At 52.7% G+C, this 24,294-nt stretch overlaps 1 protein-coding gene across 1 annotated transcript in view; it reads right to left on the bottom strand.

Moving 5' to 3' along the window:
• RBM26 (RNA binding motif protein 26) overlaps nucleotides 1-24,294 on the bottom strand; it is a 252,850-nt gene that overhangs the window by 82,001 nt on the left and 146,555 nt on the right. The window contains exons 14-16 of the mRNA XM_075336770.1: nucleotides 15,833-15,964; nucleotides 15,451-15,522; nucleotides 14,684-14,806 (exon numbers count right to left, since the gene is read on the bottom strand). Coding sequence (XP_075192885.1) covers nucleotides 14,684-14,806; nucleotides 15,451-15,522; nucleotides 15,833-15,964 — 327 coding nt within the window. The remainder of the gene's footprint in view (nucleotides 1-14,683; nucleotides 14,807-15,450; nucleotides 15,523-15,832; nucleotides 15,965-24,294) is intronic.

Genomic DNA, 24,294 nt, shown 5'->3' with positions numbered 1-24,294 from the left:
ATAGATTCTGTCAGTTGCTTGATCTGTTTACGATCAACATTGCGTGAAGCAGCCACCACAGCCTCCCAGACACTGTTCCGAGAGGTGTACTGTTTATCCTCCTTGTAGATCTCACATTTTATGAGGGACCACAGGTTTTCTACGGGGTTCAGATCAGGTGAGTAAGGGGGCCATGTCATTATTTTTTCATCTTTTAGACCTTTACTGGCCAGCCACGCTGTGGAGTAGTTGGATGCATGTGATGGAGCATAGTCCTGCATGAAAATCATGTTTTTCTTGAACAATACGACTTCTTCCTGTTTCACTGATTGAAGAAGTTGTCTTCCAGAAACTGGCAGTAGGTCTGGGAGTTGAGCTTCACTCCATCCTCAACCCAAAAAGGTCCCACAAGTTCATCTTTCATGATACCAGCCCATACCAGTACACCACCTCCACCTTGCTGGCGTCTGAGTCGGAGTGGAGCTCTCTGCCCTTTACTGATCCAGCCTCTGGCCCATCCATCTGGCCCATCAAGAGCCACTCTCATTTCATCAGTCCGTAAAACCTTTGAAAAATCAGTCTTAAGATAATTCTTGGCCCAGTCTTGACATTTTATCTTATGTTTTTTGTTCAAAGGTGGTTGTTTTTCAGCCTTCCTTACCTTGGCCATGTCCCTGAGTATGGCACACCTTGTGCTTTTTGATACTCCAGTAACGTTGCAGCTCTGAAATATGGCCAAACTGGTGGCAAATGGCATCTTGGCAGCTTCACGCTTGATTTTCCTCAATTCATGGGCAGTTATATTTTGCTTTTGTTGCCCAACACGCTTCTTGCAACTCTGTTGGCTATATGCCATGAAACGCCTGATTGTTCGGTGATCACGCTTCAAAAGTTTGGTAATTTCAAGACTGCTGCATCCCTCTGCAGGACATCTCACAATTTTGGACTTTTCAGAGACAGTCAAATCTCTCTTCTGACCCATTTTGCCAAAGGAAAGGAAGTTGCCTAATAATTAAGCACACCTTATATAGGGCGTTGATGTCATTACACCACACCCCTCCTTATTACAGAGATGCACATCACCTGATTTACTTAATTGGTAGTTGGCTCTCAAGCCTATACAGCTTGGAGTAGGACAACATGTATAAAAAGTATCATTTGACCAAAATACTCATTTGCCTAATAATTCTGCACACAGTGTAATAATCTAAAAATAAATAGTAGGATTTTTGTGTACTCACCGTAAAATCTCTTTCTCTGAGTCTTCATTGGGGGACACAGGACCATGGGTTATGCTGCTCTCACTAGGAGGCTGACACTAAGTAAACATAAAAAGTTAGCTCCTCCCTAGCAGTATACACCCCGAGCCGGAGGCGGGCTCAGATCAGTTTGGTGCACAAGCAGTAGGAGGAGTACCAGAATCACCATACATAAAAACAAGTTATAACTAAAATAATGCAGCCGTGCGAACAAGAGGTCTATGAACATAAGACCGCTGAAAATAGCAGGCAAATGCAATTAAACAACCAAAAAACCAAGCAGCGTGCGTGCTGTGTCCCCCAATGAAGACTCGGAGAAAGAGATTTTACGGTGAGTACACAAAAATCCTACTTTCTCTATCGTTTCATTGGGGGACACAGGACCATGGGATGTCCAAAAGCAGTCCCTGGGTGGGAATACAGAAGCCCGCAAATAGGAAGAAAAACAACGACCTCCCTCGGCGGGCTTGTACTATAATTGAATGTTGTCACCCTATTACAGGTGTGCAACTGCTGCCTGCAAGACCTTTCTCCCAAAACTAGCATCTGCCGATGCTTGGGTGTGAACCTGGTAGAACCTAGTAAAGGTATGCAGGCTAGACCAGGTGGCGGCCTTGCAGACCTGGTCGGCCGACGCCTGATGCCTAATCGCCCAAGAGGCCCCCACTGCTCGGGTAGAGTGCGCCCTTACCCCCCGCGGCGGAGACTTGTCCCGAATCAGATAGGCCTCAGATATGGCGGAACGGATCCATCTGGCAATTGTGGCTTTGGATGCCGATTCACCCCTCTTGGGACCAGAAGGAAGGACAAACAGACCATCCGACTTACGGAACGGCGCGGTTCTGGAGACATAAATTCTAAGGGCGCGCACCAGGTCCAGGGTGTGGAAGGACCTCTCCAAGCTGTGAGAAAGGCCAGGACAGAAGGACGGAAGAACAATTTCTTCGTTAAGATGGAACGGGGAGACCACCTTTGGGAGAAAGGCGGGATCTGGCCGGAGAACCGCTTTGTCCTGGTGAAAAATCAAAAAGGGAGCACGACAAGAGAGAGCTGCCAGCTCTGATGTCCTTCGAATAGAAATGATGGCAACGAGGAACACCACCTTCCAAGACAGGTGAGAAAGGGAAGAATCCCGCAAGGGCTCGAAGGGGGGACCCTGAAGTGACCCTAGGACTAGATTAAGGTCCCACGGTTCTAGAGGCCGACGATACGGCGGGGCCAGGTGGGCAACTCCCTGGATGAAGGTCTTAACCTGTGGGCGAGAGGCCAGTGGCTTCTGAAACAGGATTGACAAAGCCGATACCTGGCCCTTTAGTGTGGGAGCGAGAGACCCGCATCGAGGCCCGACTGCAAGAATGCCAACAGGGAAGGAAGGGAGAAGGCGAGAGGAGAAGAGATGCTGTGCTCTTCACACCACCTGAAGAATACCTTCCACGTGCGGTAGTATATTCTTGATGAAGATGGCTTCCTGGCTCTAATCATTGTCTGTATCACTCTTGAAGAAAAACCAGCCTGAGCTAGAACCCAGGATTCAATGGCCAGGCCGTCAAATTTAGGACCTTTGAGTTCTGATGGAAAAGAGGTCCCTGCTGTAGGAGATCTGGACGGTCTGGAAGGCGCCACGGAGTGTCTGCGAGGAGCTGAGTGAGTTCCGCGAACCATGCTCGCCTGGGCCAGTCCGGGGCCACCAGGATGACTGGTATTCCTTCTGCCTTGATCTTCTTGAGTACCCTCGGGATCAGAGGGAGCGGAGGGAAGATGTACGGGAGACTGAACTGGCTCCACGACAGGGTGAGGGCGTCGACTCCTAAAGACAAGCGGTCGCGGCACCGCGCTACAAATTGCGGAACCTGACAGTTGAACCGGGAGGCCATTAAGTCCACATCCGGAAATCCCCATCTGTCGCAGATCTGGTTGAAGACTTCCCGGTTGAGGGACCATTCGCCGGAGGCGAGGCCTTCCCTGCTGAGGAAGTCTGCCGCCCAATTGTCCACGCCTGGGATGTGAACCGCTGAGATCAGGGAGTGATGACACTCGGCCCAGTGCAAAATCTTCCTGACTTCTCGCATCGCCCCGACACTTCTTGTGCCTCCTTGGTGGTTGATGTACGCCAGCGCCGTCGCATTGTCCGACTGGATCCTGACTGGGCAACCCTGTACTAGGTGCCGAAACTGCTGCAAGGCTAGCCGGATGGCTCTTATCTCCAGAATGTTGATCGGGAGACAACTCTCCCGCGGTGTCCATCGGCCTTGCGCTGTGTGATGCCGAAACACTGCCCCCCAGCCCTGGAGACTGGCGTCGGTGGTCACTATCTTCCAGTGCAGCGGGAGGAATGACCTTCCTGACGCGAGGTTGCGTTGATTGATCCACCAACGGAGTGAGTGGCGGGTCTCCGGCGAAAGATGAAACCTGCGGTCCAGAGAAAAGGGAGATCTGTCCCACTTCTTCAGCAAGGCCAGCTGTAGGGGCCGGAGGTGGAACTGTGCAAAGGGTACCGCTTCCATCGCCGCCACCATACGACCGAGGACTCGCAAGCCGAACCTGATGGAAACTTGGCACTGACGCCGGAGAGCGCGGAGGCCTCGTTGCAGGGAGGACATCTTCTCCTGTGTGAGGAAAACTCGCCCTTGGGTGGTATCGAATACCATGCCTAAAAAGGTGATCCGTCGGGCCGGGGTCAGAGAGGACTTCTTCCGATTGATCAGCCACCCTAACCGTGAAAGGGAGTCGATCGTGACCTGAACCCCAAGATGACAGTCCTCGAAAGAAGAACCTTTTATCAACATATCGTCCAAGTACGGGATGACCATAACACCCCTGGAATGTAGGACGGACATGGCAGCCGCCATGATCTTCGTAAAGACCCTGGGGGCGGATGCGAGGCCGAAACGAAGAGCTGTGAACTGGAAGTGATCTTCCGCTATCGCAAAGCGGAGGAACTGTTGGTGAGAGGTGGCTATAGGGACGTGAAATATGCGTCTTGAATATCCAGCGATGCCAGTAATTCGCCGACCTCCATGGACGCGATCACGGACCGGAGTGACTCCATTCGAAACGGCCGAGGCCTCACCGACCTGTTTAGAAGCTTTAGGTCGAGGACGGGGCGGACAGAGCCGTCCTTCTTGGGGACCACGAAAAGGTTGGAATAGAACCCCTTGAAACGTTCTGCTGGAGGGACTGGTACCACGACTCCGGCTTGGAGGAGGGAGTCTATGGAGTGAAAGAACGCGCGAGCCCGCGCGGGAGACTCGGGAGGGCGAGATAGGAAAAAAACGTCTCGGTGGCTTTGACTCGAATTCTATTTTGTAGCCTGATGTGATGATCTCTCTGACCCAGGCATCGGCGGTCAGGGGGATCCACACATGCTGGAAACGAGACAGCCGCCCTCCCACGAGTCTGGCGCTGTTGCGCGCCGACCGCGAGTCACTTGGAGGAACGTCGGCGGTAACCGGAAGAGGATCTCGTGGACTGGCGGGGACGTGAACGCCAGGCGGGATTGGTCTTGAATGACGGGGTCCTCCTGTCCCTCGGAGGAGAGCGGCTTTTCCGCGGCTGGGGAGTGGAGTTGAAGCTGCGAAAGGGCCGGAAACGAGCGGTGGGGCACCGATTCTGGAAGCGCTTGGGGCACAATTGGGGGAGAGATGTACTCTTTCCTCCCGTTGCATCGGAGATCAACTGGTCCAGCTTATCCACGAAAAGACGTTCCCCTAGGAAGTGACTTCTTAGAGGCCGCATCCGCGTTCCAGGACCGGAGCCAGAGGGCTCGACGGATGGCCACATTGTTGCTGGCGGCTTGGGCAATTGGCAGATGCCAGGGCTGCATTGAGCAGGTACTCACCCGCGAGGGAAATCTGCGAGGCGATGAGGACCAGGTCCGGATTGGCAGGAATGGCGCGGAGACCGCAGCGTAGCGTGTCCGCCCAGGACATCAGAGCCTTCGCAACCCAAACCGAGGCAAAGGCCGGTGAGAGGGATGTGCCCGCTGCCTCGAAGGCGGAACGGGCCAACCTGTCAATAGTACGGTCCGTGGGGTCCTTGAGAGACGTACAGTTAGTGAGTGGAAGGACTGTGTGAGATGACAGGCGGGAGATTGGGGGGTCGACCACAGGGGAGCCTGCCCAATCCTTTCGAAGACCCTCAGGAAAGGGATAATGCAAATCAATGGACTTACCGCTGGTAAATACCTTGTCCGGTTGTTGCCTGTGGCTGCGCAGTAACTCAGCGAATTCTGGATGTCCGCTGAATGCGCTCTGGGCCCGCTTCATCCGCTTAAACGAGACCTGGGTGCTCTGGGAGGAGACAGGGTCCACCTGTACCTTTAGGGTCTGGTTTACTGCTTCTATCAGGCTATTCACCATGCGCCGAATATCAGCCGCCTGCTCTGAGTCCAGCAGGGGTGCTGCATCGGAATCATCATCGGAGCGGTCAGAAGACTCCCTGGAGGATTGATGGTCTGGACCTGGGGATGAAGGTGAAACCTGGGAAGAGGCTGAAGACGAGACCTGGCGGGTCCGCTTCTGAGCAGCCGAGGAGGTCCCTGCGACGGGGCTCACCTGCTCCGGAGGCGATTGCATCGGATCTGCGGGAGTCTGGGCGAGCGACGGCAGCAGGCGCAGTGCTTGCGCGATGGTCCGAGAAGCCTCAGAGAGGGAATCTACGGACTGGGACAGGGACGCTAGCCAGTCGGGGGGGGGCGGGACGCAGGGCCCTGTAGCATATGGCGCTGTGGCGTCTGCAGTATCAGAAGCGTCGGCCGCGGAGTCCTGCGGAGGCCGCGAGTCTGTAGAACAGACGGAGCATAGTGGGGCGTCCTGGCCCTGGGTAAATTTGGTCTTGCAGGAGGAGCATGCAAAAAAAGAGAATTTTGTTTACTTACCGTAAATTCTTTTTCTTATAGTTCCGACATGGGAGACCCAAACCATGGGTGTATAGCTTCTGCCTCCGGAGGACACACAAAGTACTACACTCAAACGTGTAGCTCCTCCCTCCGGGCTATATACACCCCCTGGATGACAATCTAACCAGTTCAGTGCAAAAGCTGAAGGAGGACATCCACCCATAAGTAAAGATAGAGTAAAACTCGGAATAGCCGGAACTCTGTCTACTAACAACAGCCGGTGAAACACACGGAACAAAAAACTGCCAACAGGCAACAGGGAGAGTGCTGGGTCTCCCATGTCGGAACTATAAGAAAAAGAATTTACGATAAGTAAACAAAATTCTCTTTTTATTTATCGTTCCTTATGGGAGACCCAAACCATGGGACGTTCCAAAGCAGTCCATGGGTGGGAAATAAACCAACTGAGAAGTAGGCAAAACCTAACTTCACAAATGGGCGACAGCCGCCTGAAGAATGCGTCTGCCCAAGCTCGCATCTGCCGAAGCATGAGCATGCACTTGGTAGTGCTTCGAAAAAGTGTGCAGACTGGACCACGTGGCAGCCTGACAAACCTGCTGAGCCGTAGCCTGGTGCCTGAAAGCCCAGGAGGCACCGACAGCTCTGGTCGAGTGCGCCTTAATCCCTGGCGGGGGAGGCACCTGAGAACACTGGTAGGCATCGGTGATAGCCGACCTGATCCAACGAGCTAGGGTCAGTTTAGAAGCAGCGAGACCCTTGCGCTGACCAGTGGTTAGCACAAAAAGTGAGGTGCACCGCCTAAAAACGGCGGTGCGTGACACATAGATTCGGAGCGCTCGCACCAAATCCAAAGTATGCAACGCCTTCTCAAAGCGATGCACAGGGGCCGGACAAAGAGAAGGCAATGAAATGTCCTGGTTAAGGTGGAAGGGAGACACCACCTTAGGGAGAAAGTCCGGAGTCGGACGAAGAACCACCTTGTCTTGGTGAAACACCAAAAAGGGGGATTCCGAAGAGAGCGCAGCCAAATCAGAAACTCTCCTGAGAGAAGTTATGGCTACTAGAAAAACAACTTTCTGTGAAAGTCTAAACAAGGGAACCTCCCTGAGAGGCTCAAAGGGGGGTTTCTGTAAGGCCGTGAGGACCAGATTAAGGTCCCAGGGATCCAAAGGCCGCCGGTAAGGAGGAATGATGTGAGATGCGCCCTGCATGAAGGTGCGCACCTGAGCCAGTCGGGCGATACGCCGCTGGAACAAAACCGACAGAGCCGAAACCTGTCCCTTGAGGGAATTGAGGGACAGTCCTAGCTGTAGACCAGACTGTAGAAAAGACAGGATGGTCGGCAAGGAGAACGGCCAAGGGGCATGGTCGGAAGAGCGACACCAGGACAGGAAAATCCTCCAAGTCCTGTGGTAAATCTTGGCCGAAGAAGACTTCCGAGCCTGAGTCATGGTGGAAATGACCTCAGAGGGAATGCCTGAAGCCGTCAGGATCCAGGACTCAAGAGCCACGCCGTCAATCTGAGAGCCGCAGAATTCTGGCGGAAGAACGGACCTTGAGAGAGAAGGTCTGGGCGGTCCGGGAGATGCCGCGGCACCTCTACGGACAGACGGAGCAGGTCTGGGTACCAAGCTCGCCTGGGCCAGTCCGGAGCAATGAGTATGACTCGACGGCCCTCCATTCTGATCTTGCGCAGAACCCTGGGCAAGAGCGCCAGAGGGGGAAACACATAGGCCAGACGGAACTGAGACCAATCTTGAACCAGTGCGTCTGCTGCGAAGGCTTGAGGATCGTGGGAGCGAGCCAGGTAAACCGGAACCTTGTTGTTGTGCCGGGATGCCATGAGATCCACTTCCGGAGTGCCCCACTTGCGGCAGATTGATCTGAACACTGACGGATGCAGGGCCCACTCGCCGCTGTCCACGGTTTGACGGCTGAGGTAATCGGCCTCCCAGTTTTCCACGCCTGGGATGTGGACTGCAGATATGGTGGACTTGGAGTCCTCCGTCCACTGGAGGATTCGTTGAACCTCCAACATCGCCAGACGGCTGTGAGTCCCGCCCTGGTGATTGATGTAGGCAACCGCTGTCGCGTTGTCCGACTGAACTCGAATGTGCCTGCCCGCCAACAGGTGGTGAAAGGCTAGGAGAGCTAGAAACACAGCTCTGATCTCCAGCACATTGATCGAGAGGGCTGATTCGGACGGAGTCCAAGTGCCCTGTGCTCGGTGATGGAGAAATACTGCTCCCCAACCGGAGAGGCTGGCATCCGTGGTGAGGATCACCCAGGACGGAGTCAGGAAGGAGCGTCCCTGTGACAGAGAGAGGGGCCGAAGCCACCACTGAAGGGAGCTCCTGGTCTGTGACGACAGAGCCACCAGCCTGTGCAAGGAAGAGATCCGCTTGTCCCAACAGCGGAGAATGTCCAGCTGCAGGGGACGCAGATGGAACTGGGCAAAGGGAACCGCTTCCATTGACGCCACCATCTGACCCAGCACCTGCATGAGGTGTCTGATGGAATGACGGCGGTGCCTCAGCAGAGAGCGCACCGCCAGCCGAAGGGACTGTTGTTTGACTAAGGGCAACTTGACAAGTGCCGGCAGAGTCTCGAATTGCATCCCTAGGTACAAAAGCACCTGGGTCGGGGTCAGAGTGGACTTGGGCAGGTTGACAAGCCACCCGAACTGAACTAGCGTGGCGAGAGTGAGAGAGACACTCCGCTGGCAGTCTGCACTGGATGAGGCCTTGACTAGAAGGTCGTCCAGGTAAGGAATCACTGCCAACCCCTGGAGGTGCAGGACCGCAACCACTGCTGCCATGACCTTGGTGAATACTCGAGGAGCCGTGGCTAAGCCGAAGGGGAGAGCCACGAATTGGAAATGTTCCTTTCCGATTGCAAAGCGTAGCCAACGCTGGTGTGAAACCGCAATAGGCACATGCAGATAGGCATCTCTGATGTCGATGGATGCCAGAAAATCTCCTTGGGTCATTGAGGCAATGACCGATCTCAGAGATTCCATGCGAAAGTGCCGCACCTGAACATGCTTGTTGAGAAGCTTGAGATCCAGGATGGGCCGGAAGGAACCGTCCTTTTTGGGGACTAGAAAGAGGTTTGAGTAGAAACCGCTGAACCGTTCCCGGGCGGGAACTGGGACAATTACACCGTTGGCCTGCAGGGATGCCACGGCCTGAGAGAAGGCGGCGGCTTTGGAGCAGGGGGGGTGGACAGAAAAAATCTGTTTGGCGGGCTGGAAGAAAATTCTATCCTGTAGCCGTGGGAGATGATATCCCGCACCCACTGATCGGAGACGTGTTGAAACCACACGTCGCCAAAGTGGGAGAGCCTGCCACCGACCAAGGACGTTGCTGGCGCAGCCAGATAGTCAAGAGGAGGCTGCCTTAGTGGCAGCGGCTCCTCCGGTCTTTTGAGGACGAGGCTTTGCGCACCAGTTGGGTTTACGATCCTTGGCTGCGGTAGTGGACGAGGTCGAGGGCTTAGAGGATGACCAGTTAGAGGAACGAAAGGAACGAAACCTCGATTGGTTCCTGCCCTGGACAGGTTTCTTGGCTTTAGTTTGTGGCAAGGAAGTACTCTTCCCGCCAGTAGCTTCCTTAATTATGTCATCCAGCTGTTCCCCAAACAGCCGGGACCCAGCAAAAGGGAGACTCGCAAGGAACTTCTTAGAGGAAGCGTCTGCTTTCCACTCTCGAAGCCACAAGATCCTGCGGATCGCGAGGGAGTTAGCGGAGGCCACCGCCGTGCGGTGAGAAGCCTCCAGGATGGCAGACATGGCGTAGGATGCAAAAGCCGAAGCTTGAGAAGTTAGGGCATCCGTCTCAGGAATAGAGTCCCTGGTGAGGGAATGCATCTCCGCCAGAGAGGCAGAGACTGCCTTAAGAGCCCACACTGCCGCAAAAGACGGGGAGAACGAGGCTCCTGCCGCCTCATATACAGACTTGGCCAGAAGGTCAACCTGGCGGTCAGTGGGATCCTTAAGAGAAGTGCCATCAGCCACAGCTACGACTGTGCGGGCTGAGATTCTGGACACCGGAGGGTCTACCTTTGGGGACTGTGCCCATTCCTTAACCACCTCTGGTGGAAAAGGAAAACGGTCATCTGAACTACGCTTCGGAAAACGTTTGTCCGGACAGGCCCTGGGCTTGGTAACAGTGGTGTGAAAGCTGGAGTGGTTAAAAAACATACTCATAGGTTTCTTAGGAGAGGTAAACTGGTGTACCTCTACCAGAGAGGGTTGTTCCTCTGACTCTTGTGGGTTGAGGTTCAGTACGGAGTTAATGGACGCAATCAAGTCACTGAAATCCGCATCACCCTCAGACAAGTCAATGGGGTACATAGAAGTAGCGTCTGAGCCCACAGTAAACGAGTCCTCCTCGCCCTGCACCTCGGCTCGTGAATCAGAGCCGTGGGACGAGGAAGGAGAAGGAGAAGGGTCCCTGCGTCTCCGTTTAGGGGGACGGGGTCCTAGGACATGCTCTGAGAGCTCTGCAGAGCTCGGAGCAGCAGAGGCACCCTGAGAAGGGGGCTGATGCATGGACAGCAGTGTCCGGGACAACTGCCCCATGGAGTCGGCAAAAGACTGAGAAATAGCTTGTGAGAAGGAAGCTACCCAAGCCGGGGGTTCAGCCACCGGGGCCGGAGCAGCCAGAGGGACCCCTGAGGAGGCTCCAGGCTGAGACACAACCATATTAGCACAGGCATCACAATGTGGGTATGTGCTTGGCTGTGGCAGAATGAGCTTACAAGCAGTGCATATAGCGTACATGTTTGAATGAAAAAATATCAGAGAATGCAAGTGTGTGTACCTCCTGAAACACAAAGCATTGAACTGGTTAGATTGTCATCCAGGGGGTGTATATAGCCCGGAGGGAGGAGCTACACGTTTGAGTGTAGTACTTTGTGTGTCCTCCGGAGGCAGAAGCTATACACCCATGGTTTGGGTCTCCCATAAGGAACGATAAAGAAAATAAGGCAAAGGGGGCCTGCTTGGATCGGGTGGACTTAGCATTAGGCATGGTGAAACAAGTACTCTCCCTGGTGGCTGCTAGGAAGGAGACAGGAGAGGGTTAACTCGTCCCTAAACTCAGAGAACGCTACCTAGTGAGGGCTACTCCTTAGGAGCAGAGCTTACCCAGGTCCTGTGTGCTGCCCACCAGTCCAGAAGAGGGAGTCCAGGAGTGAGCTGGCCAGAGAGGGAGAACGCCGGCGCGCTGCAGCCTCAGGGGACCAGAGACAGACTAAAATGGCAAGGGGACGCTGGAGGAGGCTGGGGGAGGAGCAGCATTCCGGCGCGAAAAACCCGGAGGATCCACAGCCCCCACCACAAGCCAGGAGGCAGAGCGGTGGGAGGAGACTGGGCCAGACGACCGGCGGCCAATAGCGCTGCAGCGGGGGCGTGGCTAGGACGCAGAGCGACTAGGCCGAGACCGGGGCCTAAATTTTGGAGAGGGCCGGAAAGGGCCGGGAAGGTGAAGGAGAGGTCGGTCCTACCTGTTCTCGGCGGCGCCGGCCCAGCGACGGATGCGGTGCAGGCAGGGCGCACCTGCCCCTGCCTGTGCACAGTGCCCTCGACCAGGAAGACTGAGGACTCCGGGGGAGAGCGTGCTGAGGCAGGGAAGTGGACATTATGATGGGGGAAGGAGCCCCCTGCAGGTGAAGGCAGCGTGACAGGGCCCCATCGGATTACACACGCGCTGCGGAGGTCCCATCCCTGCTGTACACCCTTTGGGGTGATACCGCAGGGCGAATCAGGGGTGCCCACGACAACCTGCCCACACGTGCAACCCCGGGAGTGGTACCACGGGGATGGACGGGGGAGAGGGCCCGAAATCTCAAGCCCCTGCGACCCTGGGGAGTGGTACCCACAGAGCTGCGGAGGATGAGTGAAGAGAATACCTGCAGAGAAAAAGAAGACAGGTATGAGAGCGATGAGCGGCGCAGAAATAAAAGGAAAAAAGTGCAAAAACACAAATGGCTGAGGGGGGGCCGAGACGGCCCACTTCAGCCTCCTACGACACTAAGCTAAAACTGGGCCCGCCTCCGGCTCGGGGTGTATACTGCTAGGGAGGAGCTAACTTTTTATGTTTACTTAGTGTCAGCCTCCTAGTGACAGCAGCATAACCCAAGGTCCTGTGTCCCCCAATGAAACGATAGAGAAATATAATATATATATATATATATATATATATATATATATATATATATATATATATATATATGTGTGTGTGTGTGTGTGTGTGTGTGTGTGTGTGTGTGTGTGTGTGTGTGTGTGTGTGTGTGTGAAAAATCCTCTTGATCGGGTTATTTCAGTTACTCATCCCCTTTTAGATTAAGTTAAAACAATTTCTCATTAAATATTTGTCTTTTTATTACAATTATTGACTTTGTACGCCTGAAATTTTTAGGTTTTTCTTCATTTTCTGTGTAGAGACCAATATTTAAGTGGCCATTTATAGGTTCTCTGTACAGAAATTAGCAACATTTAGTCATGCCCCATTCATTCCTGAAAAGCAGCTGAAGGGTTAATAAACCTGACATCAGTTTTGAATATGAGGGGTGCTGTTTGAGGGTTTTCCAATATATACCGTATTTTTCGGACTATAAGACGCAACGGACTATAAAGACGCACCCTTGTTTTAGAGGAGGAAAAAATAGAAAAAAAATAAAATTAAAGTAAAAGAATGTGGTCATGACACACTTATTTTACGGCTGACAGTGTTACTGAGGTAATAATATCTCCAAATTCTGTCCTCATATCCCCCATTCTGGGTACCTTCCAGGTATATATGGCCCCCATCGTGGAATATGTATGTTCGCCATCATTATATGTGCGATCCTTCAATCTAGTGTGTGTGTGTGTGTTATAGTTATATACTGTGTGTGTGTGTGTGTGTGTGTGTGTGTGTGTGTGTGTGTGTGTGTGTGTGTGTGTAAATATAGAGTTATATAGTGTGTGTGTGTGTGTGTGTGTGTGTGTGTGTGTGTGTGTGTGTGTAATATATATCTGATCCAACCCCATCCAGGTGTACAGTAATGCCTTTATATACTATTTTATTGCCTTACTTTTACTGATGTGATGCTCACCATGCTTCAGTTTGGTCCTGGCATTAAAAGCAAAGTCTCCCATAACTCAAGGACCTGCAGTGATGTAATAAAGAGGCGGGCACTGTGCTGTTCTATGCTGTTCTGGCCCACCCCTCTGCATTACATCACTGTAGGTCCTTGTCAGCTACGGGAGACTGTTTCTATTGCAGAGGCAGCAGGAGCAAAGTGAAAGTAATTTGAGCCCTCAGCACAGAGACTGCGGCTGTGCTGTGAAGGTATGCCGTGCTCTGGCCCGGACATTGCAGTGATCTGCACTTCCTCCGGGCGAGACATGACTGCAGCGGCACCCTGCTCCTGCCTCCTACACAGCGGACACACAGTCTCCCCAGCCGCTGCAGGAAGCCAGCGTCTGGAGAACCCACGTGTGACCGCTGTTTACATTAAACTATTGATTAGCTGCTCCTCACCCCTGCTGACTGCAGAGAGAGGTGGGCGGGGAGCAGCTCATGAATATTCACTTACTTTAAGCAGCAGGCACACGTGGTTTCTCCAGCGCCGGCTTCCTGTAGCTGCGACCCTCCCTTCCTCCTGTGATCCCACTGCATAGCGCTGACTCCCCCACAGCTCCCTACCCCGCAGCTTCAGACCATAAGACGCACCCCACACTTTCCTCCCAAATTTGGAGGAAAAAAAGTGCGTCTTATGGTCCGAAAAATACGGTACGTAGGTCCGTCAAAGTCCCTTCAAAACTGAATAAGTCTCTAACAAATAAGTTTTGTATATTTCCTTAAAAAAAAAAAAAAAAAGTCTTGCTATATTCTTAAAGCTTCTAACATTCTAAAAACAAAGGAACATTTTACAAATGGTGGTGATGGAAAGCAGACAAGACGGAAATGTCACATATTACTGTTTGTGTGTGTGGTACGACTATGTATTAAAGGAATAATTAAGATTTGAAAAATTGCTAAAAGAATTAAAAAAAAGAAAAATGGATATCTTGAAGCTTTTCAGAGTTATTGCGTCAAAGTGACATTGGTCAGAATTGAAAAATTAGGTTAAAACACAAATTAAATGGGGACTGCCTAATGATGTGTAGAAAAGGAACACTATGCTGCCAGGGAACCTAAGAGTCATTTTGATGTCAATAAAGTGGTGTATTAGGCCTTTTTATGTACATGTCCTCAATGCGAGAATGCAGCATTAGTGAAACTAGTGACACTAACGTATCCTGCCATCCGGGCATTTCTTTCCCATCCTCTTGCTAAGTTCCTATTTGCACATACTCAGAGTACGATCTCTAATTCACTAATTACAATGAAAGGACTCTGCACATATGATGTAGAGAACACCACACATGCACATAAACGTAGGATAAAACAAATAGCCCCGACAGACATGAGTGGAGCCTGACAAACTGCTTGATTACTATGAAAGCTTTCCCCTCGCAACAAGGAGAAAACAACAGCGCAATGAACGTTATACACCTCCTTTTCTGAAACAACAAAACATATATATCTGCGGTCACCTGTTTCCTTTTCTGTACATCAGTGTTGTCCACTGCAGCAGCGTAGGTTACAGATTTTTGGATGACTTTTAAAGCTTCTGGGTTGTAAACAGTTTTTGTGAGTCCTGTTGAGGTGGACAATACCTACAAATAAGAATGAAACATAAAATACTCCATATCATTTTAAGCAGTACTAGAACAGTTTTTGTACTCATGAAGAATAGAATAGTAAAGGGAATCTGTGATCAGGTTTTTGCAAGGTAATATCAGAGCAACCTACTGGGCCACTGACTGCAGTTCTGATAAAAATCAATGTCTCTGCTGTATATCTACCACTGATTAGCAGCTTTGTGTACACTGTACATTGGCAGACAGCTGCCAATCAGTGGTGGCTGAGAGGTTGCAAAGAAAATGGAGGAATATGGAGAATTATCTGGCAACAGATTTACTAGACTAAAGGCCCTGTCACACACAGAGATAAATCTGCGGCAGATCTGTGGTTGCAGTGAAATTGTGGACAATCAGTGCCAGGTTTGTGGCTATGTACAAATGGAACAATATGTCCATGATTTCACTGCAACCACAGATCAGCCAAAGATTTATCTCAATGTGTGACGGGGCCTTTTTAGTGATAATCTCTTGCTGATAAAAAAGTGATTTTATGAAAACTGCAGAAAGCAGCCCAGTAAGTGACAGTGCCCACGTCACACACAGACAGGCAGGCAGGCAGTGGAAGTCAAGGGAGTTTCTGAAGACTATGGCAGGGATTAGGCAGGTATGCTACTCACCTTTTCAGTGGTGATAGAGGTGTGTTTTGGAATATAACCCAACCTTTCTTTTATTGATACTTTTGCTACAACCTGAGAAAAAATGTAGAGGGATTAAATGGAAGCGTTCCAAAAAAGAAACTTAAAAGTGTATTCCCATCAACAAGATCAAAACCCAATATATATTAAATGTAATAATAACAATAGCAAATACCTCCAATTAAAAATGTAGTATAGTTCCTGTAATTAGCTTCTGCTACTACACATTGGGATAGGATCTTGGAGATGGGAATACCCTTTTAACTTAATATATATTTACATAATTACAATAGTAGGCACAATAATCCAGGAGGAGAAGCAGTGTAGAAGATGCTGAAAAAGGCAATATACAAGTACAATATACCTGGGATGGTTCTGTATTAGCACTTTCTGCCTCGGCTGGCTCCAGGTTACTGGAAGGAACTGGTCCGAGACGTTCTTTTACGGACTGTTTGATAACTGGTAAATTCTGAGACTGAACATTAAGCTGACCAATCTGAAAAGAGTAAAAGCGGAAATATTACTTCAAAATGTATATTTGGCTATTACAACAAATCATCTATATATATAATTGACTTATTCTGTCTGTCTGTCTTGCTCGAAAATTGTGGCACCGTGACAGTGTCATAAAAGAGACAACTGTCGGATTGGCCGCTGGGCTCGGCCTGGCCCCGCCCCCCCACGGATTGGCCACTTGGCTCGGCCTGGCCCCACCCCCCGCATGGATTAGCCGCTCTGGGCTCGGCCTGGCTCCGCCCCCCCACGGATTGGCCGCTCGCCTCAGCCTGGCCCCGCCCCCCGCATGGATTAGCCGCTCGCCCCGGACCTCCGCATGCATCGCCCGCTCCAGCGTACACCGGCTCCCGGTACACATGTGCAGGGAGCCGGCATACGCTGACGCCTCGCCCGCTCAGCCCCGCTCCAGCGTACACCGGCTCCCGGTACACATGTGCAAGGAGCCGGCATACGCTGACGCCTCACCCCCGCCACACGTTGGCACACTCGGCCCCGCCCCCGGCGGACACGCTGGTAACCATGATACACATCGCGTAACTATAGGAAGCGGTTCCCTTAGTTACCCGATGTGTATCATGGTTACCAGCGTACACCGGCTCCCGGTACACATGTGCAGGGAGCCGGCATACGCTGACGCCTCGCCCGCTCAGCCCCGCCCTCGGCACACGTTGCCACGGTCGGACCCGCCCCCGGCGGCCCCAGCATGGGGGATGGAGCACGATGGGGGGTGTGCAGCATGGAGGATGGAGCACGATGGGGGGGTGCGCAGCATGGAGGATGGAGCACGATGGGGGGTGCGCAGCATGGAGGATGGAGCACGATGGGGGGTGTGCAGCATGGGGGATGGAGCACGATGGGGGGTGCGCACCATGGGGGATGTAGCACGATGGGGGGTGTGCAGCATGGAGGATGGAGCACGATGGGGGGTGTGCAGCATGGGGAATGGAGCACGATGGGGGGTGTGCAGCATGGGGGATGGAGCACGATGGGGGTTGCACAGCATGTCGGATGGAGCACGATGGGGGGTGCGCAGCATGGGGGATAGAGCACGATGGGGGGTGCTCAGCATGGGGGATGGAGTACAATAGGGGGTGAGCAGCATGGGGGATGGAGCACGATGGGGGGGGGTGCGCAGCATGGGGGATGGAGCATGATGGAGGGTGCGCAGCATGGGGGATGGAGCACGATGAGGGGTGCGCAGCATGGGGGATGGAGCACGATGAGGGGTGTGCAGCATGGGGAATGGAGCACGATGGGGGTTGCACAGCATGGGGGATGGAGCAAGATGGGGGTTGCGCAGCATGTCGGATGGAGCACGATGGGGGTGTGCGCAGCATGGGGGATAGAGCACGATGGGGGGTGTGCAGCATGGGGGATGGAGCACGATGGGGGTTGCGCAGCATGTCGGATGGAGCACGATGGGGGGTGCGCAGCATGGGGGATAGAGCACGATGGGGGGTGCGCAGCATGGGGGATGGAGTACAATAGGGGGTGCGCAGCATGGGGGATGGAGCACTATGAGGGGTGCGCAGCATGGGGGATGGAGCACGATGGGGGGTGCGCAGCATGGGGGATGGAGCATGATGGAGGGTGCGCAGCATGGGGGATGGAGCACGATGAGGGGTGCGCAGCATGGGGGATGGAGCACGATGAGGGGTGCGCAGCATGGGGGATGGAGCACGATGAGGGGTGTGCAGCATGGGGAATGGAGCACGATGGGGGTTGCACAGCATGGGGGATGGAGCAAGATGGGGGTTGCGCAGCATGTCGGATGGAGCACGATGGGGGGTGCGCAGCATGGGGGATAGAGCACGATGGGGGGTGTGCAGCATGGGGGATGGAGCACGATGGGGGTTGCGCAGCATGTCGGATGGAGCACGATGGGGGGTGCGCAGCATGGGGGATAGAGCACGATGGGGGGTGCGCAGCATGGGGGATGGAGTACAATAGGGGGTGCGCAGCATGGGGGATGGAGCACGATGAGGGGTGCGCAGCATGGGGGATGGAGCACGATGGGGGGGTGCGCAGCATGGGGGATGGAGCATGATGGAGGGTGCGCAGCATGGGGGATGGAGCACGATGAGGGGTGCGCAGCATGGGGGATGGAGCACGATGAGGGGTGCACACCTCCCCCCAAAACACACACACCGCCACACCCGCACAACACACCACACACACACACACCGCCACACCCGCACAACACACCACACACACACACTGGGAACCACAAACGCCGCCCTACACAGACACCCACACACACAAACACCGCAGCATAAATAAATATACGCACATACCGCGCAACACACACACTGCACAAAACATACCTCCCCCCAAAACACACACACGCACCCCACACAAACCGCGCAACACAGACAGCACCACACACACAGAATGCTGCAGACACACAGCGCTCCACAAACAACGCAACACACATAATGCAACACACATACAACACCGCTCTCACACACCCCCCACCCAGACAACACCCAGAACATTTACAGCGCACTACACAAACACTTGGTAATAAATATATATATAACAAAAATCATACATGAACTACACAATACGTAAATTCTAGAATACCCGATGTGTTAGAATCGGGCCACCTTCTAGTTAATATATAAAGCAATAAACTGGAAAGAAATGTATGTATGGCTCATTTTTACCACTTCTGAAACCACACGGAAAATTCTAATGCATGGAAGACCTGTAATCAGAGCTAATCAACTTCTTGCACACAAACATTTCTAAAGAAGGCTTTATAAAGAAGGCTCTCACTGCCCGCGCCGCTCCCGGCAGTTTAACTCCCTAAATGCTGCGATCAGTGCGATCGCAGCATTCAGGAGGCAGGGAGAGGAATCACTTACCTCTCCCTGGCGAATGTGTCCCTGTATTGCGATCACAGGAACCCGATTGCTGCCATGGTAACCCTGGGTTACTGAGCTACACAGATCCTCACACACCATGCTGTATGCAAGGTGTGTGAGGCAAAATGCCGCACTATAATCCACTGTAGTGATAAAGCACTACAGGGAATTATAGAAACATAGAAAAACAAACAATTGACATGCAAATCTGCAAGAAATAAAAAGAAGCAGCGTGTGCACAGTAAGTCAGGATTCTCATAGACTTTGCTGGGATGCTTTTTCCCTGATTTTATTAAAATAAACAAGGAAAAGAAGGGAATTTTGTTACTTACCGTAAATTCCTTTTCTTCTAGCTCTTATTGGGAGACCCAGACGATTGGGGTATAGCTACTGCCTCCGGAGGCCACACAAAGCACTACACTAAAAAGTGCAAGGCCCCTCCCCTTCTGGCTATACCCCCCCGTGGTATCACGGGTTCTCCAGTTTTAGTGCCAAAGCAAGAAGGAGGAAAGCCAATAACTGGTTTAAACAAATTAACTCCGATTAACATCGGAGAACTGAAAAACCGTTCAACATGAACAACATGTGTACCCGCAAACAACAAAAACATCCCGAAGGACAACAGGGCGGGTGCTGGGTCTCCCAATAAGAGCTAGAAGAAAAGGAATTTACGGTAAGTAACAAAATTCCCTTCTTCTTCAGCGCTCTATTGGGAGACCCAGACGATTGGGACGTCCAAAAGCTGTCCCTGGGTGGGTAAAGAAATACCTCATGTTAGGGCTGCAAAACAGCCCTCCCCTACGGGGGTGTCACTGCCGCCTGCAGGACTCTTCTACCTAAGCTGGCATCCGCCGAAGCATAGGTATGCACCTGATAATGCTTGGTGAAAGTGTGCAGACTGGACCAGGTAGCTGCCTGGTACACTTGTTGAGCCGAAGCCTGGTGTCGTAATGCCCAGGACGCACCCACGGCTCTGGTTGAGTGGGCTTTTAGCCCTGAAGGAACCGGAAGCCCCGCAGAACGGTAGGCCTCTAGAATTGGTTCTTTGATCCATCGAGCCAGGGTGGCTTTAGAAGCCTGCAACCCCTTGCGCGGACCAGCGACAAGGACAAAAAGTGCATCGGAACGGCGCATGGGCGCCGTGCGGGAAATGTAGAGTCTGAGTGCTCTCACCAGATCTAACAAACGTAAGTCCTTTTCATACCGGTGAACCGGATGAGGACAAAAGGAAGGCAAGGATATATCCTGATTAAGATGAAATGAGGATACGACCTTAGGGAGAAACTCCGGAATGGGGCGCAGCACTACCTTGTCCTGGTGGAACACCAGGAAGGGAGCCTTGGATGACAGAGCTGCCAGCTCAGACACTCGCCGAAGCGATGTGATCGCCACGAGAAACGCCACCTTCTGTGACAGGCGAGAAAGGAAACTTCCTTCAGAGGCTCGAAAGGCGGCTTCTGGAGAGCAACTAATACCCTGTTGAGATCCCATGGATCTAACGGCCGCTTGTACGGGGGTACGATATGACAGACCCCCTGTAGGGACGTGCGCACCTTAGAAAGACGTGCTAGACGCTTCTGAAAAAACACGGATAGTGCCGAGACTTCCCCCTTAAGGAAGCCGAGCGACAAGCCCTTTTCTAACCCCGATTGCAGGAAGGAAAGAAAAGTAGGCAATGCAAATGGCCAGGGAGACACTCCCTGAGCCGAGCACCAGGTTAAGAAAATCTTCCACGTTCTGTGGTAGATCTTAGCAGAGGTGGACTTCCTAGCCTGTTTCATGGTGGCAACGACCCCTTGGGATAATCCTGAAGACGCTAGGATCCAGGACTCAATGGCCACACAGTCAGGTTCAGGGCCGCAGAATTCCGATGGAAAAACGGCCCTTGGGACAGTAAGTCTGGCCAGCCTGGTAGTGACCACGGTCGGCCGACCGTGAGATGCCACAGATCCGGGTACCACGATCTCCTCGGCCAGTCTGGGGCGACGAGTATGACGCGGCTGCAATCGGATCTGATTTTTTGCGCAGTACTCTGGGCAAGAGTGCCAGAGGTGGAAACACATATGTGAGCCGGAACTGCGACCAATCTTGCACTAAGGCGTCTGCCGCCAGAGCTCTGTGATCGCGCGATCGTGCCATAAATGCCGGGACCTTGTTGTTGTGCCGAGACGCCATTAGGTCGACGTCCGGCACCCCCCAGCGGCGACAGATTTCCTGAAACACGTCCGGGTGAAGGGACCATTCCCCTGCGTCCATACCCTGGCGACTGAGGAAGTCTGCTTCCCAGTTTTCTACGCCCGGGATGTGAACTGCGGATATGGTGGATGCTGTGTCCTCCACCCACATGAGGATTCGCCGGACTTCCTGGAAGGCTTGCCGACTGCGCGTCCCTCCTTGGTGGTTGATGTATGCCACCGCTGTGGAGTTGTCCGACTGGATTCGGATCTGCTCTCTTTCTAGCCACTGCTGGAAAGCTAGTAGGGTAAGATACCCTGCCCCGATTTCCAGAACATTGATCTGAAGGGTGGACTCCTGCTGAGTCCACGTCCCCTGAGCCCTGTGGCGGAGACAAACTGCTCCCCACCCTGACAGACTCGTATCTGTCGTGACCACTGCCCAGGATGGGGGTAGGAAGGATCTTCACTGTGACAATGAGGTGGGAATAAGCCACCATTGCAGAGAGTCCTTGGCCGTCTGGGAAAGGGAGACTTTCCTGTCCAGGGAGGTTGACTGCCCGTCCCATTGGCGGAGAATGTCCCCTTGCAGTTGGCGCAGATGAAACTGCGCAAAGGGAACTGCCTCCATGGCTGCTACCATCTTCCCTAGGAAGTGCATGAGGCGCCTTAAGGGGTGCGACTGGCCTTGAAGGAAAGACTGCACCTCTGTTTGCAGTGAACGCTGCTTGTTCAGCGGAAGCTTCACTATCGCTGATAGAGTGTGAACTCCATGCCGAGATACGTTAGTGATTGAGTCGGTGACCGATTTGACCTTGCCAAATTGATGATCCACCCGAAAGTCTGGAGAGTCTCCAGCGTAACATTCAGGCTGCGTTGTCATGCCTCGAGGGAGGGTGCTTTGACGAGTAGATCGTCCAAGTAAGGGATCACCGGGTGTCCCTGAGAGTGCAAGACTGCTACCACTGCTGCCATGACCTTGGTGAACACCCGTGGGGCTGTCGCCAGACCGAATGGCAGAGCTACGAACTGAAGATGGTCGTCTCCTATCACAAAACGTAGAAAACGTTGGTGCTCCGTAGCAATTGGCACGTGGAGATAGGCATCTTTGATGTCTGTTGAGGCAAGGAAGTCTCCTCGAGACATTGAGGTAATGACGGATCGGAGGGATTCCATCCGGAACCGCCTGGCGTTCGCATGCTTATTGAGCAGTTTTAGGTCCAGAACAGGACGGAAGGAGCCGTCCTTTTTTGGAGCCACAAAGAGATTGGAGTACAAACCCTCGCCCTCGTTCCTGAGGGGGGACAGGGATCACCACTCCTTCTGCTCTTAGAGCGTCCACCGCCTGCAGCAGGGCATCTGCTCGGTGGGGAGGTGGGGCCGTTCTGAAGAATGGAGTCGGAGGACGAGAACAGAACACTGTCCTGTGCACGTGAGCACAATGTCCGTCACCCACCGGTCTGTGACCTGTGGCAGCTAAATGTCGCCAAAGGCGGGGGAGTCTGCCATCAACCGCGGATGCGGAGAGAGAGAGAGAGCTGAGAGTCATGAGGAGACCGCCTTGGTAGCGGTTCCTCCGGCTGCCTTCCTTGGGCGTGATTGAGCCCGGCCGGAATCTGAGCCCGTCTGAGGTTTTGTAGCCCTTTTGCACGAGGACAATTGGGACCTGCCCGAGCTTGGGAAGGACCGAAACCTCGACTGTACTTTTAGGACAGCATTAATAGGGTAAGTCGCAGTGCAGACATTGCGGAGTTACGGACGCCTCTGCGGTACAGATGTACATGTGCTCAAGGCCAGCTGCGCAAGAACAGCTGAAAAGGTTAGGTTGCCTATACGGCTGTGAATGCCGGAGCAACCGACACGCCGATAGCCTCCTAGACAGATTTCAACCAGAGTCCATCTGTCTGTGAATGGCATCTTTAAGTGAAGCCCCATCTCCAGTGCAACTATGGCTCTAGACGCAAGCCTGGAGATTGGAGAATCCACCTTTGGACCCTGGGTCCAGCGCTTGACCACGTCAGGGGAAAAGGGATAACGTGTATCTTAAAAACGTTTGGAGAAGACGCTTATCTGGTAAGCGTGGTGTTTCTGGACTGCTTCTCTGAAGTCAGCGTGGCCAGAAAAATACTCAATATCCGTTTGAGATACTGAAAAGGGACTTCTCCTGCTGTGAAGCTGACTCCTCCACTGGGGGAGCTGAGGGAGAAAGATCCAACCTTCCATTGATGGACGCTATAGGATCATTCCGTATGGCGTTACCATCCGGTGTATCCGGATTGATAGCGATGTCAGGATCAAAGTCCTGGAGAGCTGCCTTATCATACAGAGAGTCCTCCTGGGACCCCCCCGTTCCAAATGAGGTTGGTCAGGAAGATTGCCCATGGCCTGTCTGGACTGCAAGTCTCTATCTTATGACAATATATCTGTCGAAACTGCAACTCCGTCCCTGTCCTTGGACAGGGATGACAGGTGGTTTCTTTGGCCACGACTAGTAGAGACCCCGGCAGACGAAGTGCTAGAGACCCCGGCAGACGAAGTGCTACAGGGGAGCATGCACACAATGGGACGGTGTCATGAACAGCATCCCATGTAGTAAAAACAGCACTGAAAATCTGTGTTGCTTTTTTGCCGCTGCCGACTAGCCATCTAGAAGTATATAGCCAAGATTGGTGACCGTACAGTGCAATGTATAGCATACAAGCATAAAGTACAAATGAACACTGCAGCACAAGCAATACAAGCAGCATAGAAGCCTGTGCCCTGGCACCTCTGCTCTTCTGCTGCTGTAGACTAGTCATCTAGGGGAATATAGCCCAGAAGAGTGACCATACAGTGCAATGTATAGCATACAAGCACAAGTACAAATGCACACTGCAGCCCATGCAATACAAGCAGCATAGAAAAAAACCTGTGCCCCAGCACCCTTGGTTTTCTGCTGCTGTAGTCTAGCCATTCCAGGAGAATATAGCTAAGACTAGCGACTGTACAGTGCAGTGTATAGCATACAAGCATAAACACAAATGAACACTTCAGTACGTGCAATACAAGCAGCCTAGAAAGCCTGTGCCTTAGCACACCTGCTTTCCTGCTGCTGATGTGTCGCTCTCCAAGCGGGCATATAGCGACCTATGCAGTTAAAATACACATGTACACACTGCAGTATATATTGGGGTCAGCACTATGTGTGCCGCTTACCGCCCGCCTATAAGCGGGTGTATGGTCGCCACCGTCCTGCCTGGTTGCCGAAAGTCCGAGCTCGGACTGCAGTA

Source organism: Anomaloglossus baeobatrachus, chromosome 2 (assembly GCF_048569485.1).
Source record: "Anomaloglossus baeobatrachus isolate aAnoBae1 chromosome 2, aAnoBae1.hap1, whole genome shotgun sequence".
In the NCBI taxonomy this organism is placed as follows: Eukaryota; Metazoa; Chordata; class Amphibia; order Anura; family Aromobatidae; genus Anomaloglossus; species Anomaloglossus baeobatrachus.
This window is presented reverse-complemented; position numbering and strand designations above follow the sequence as displayed.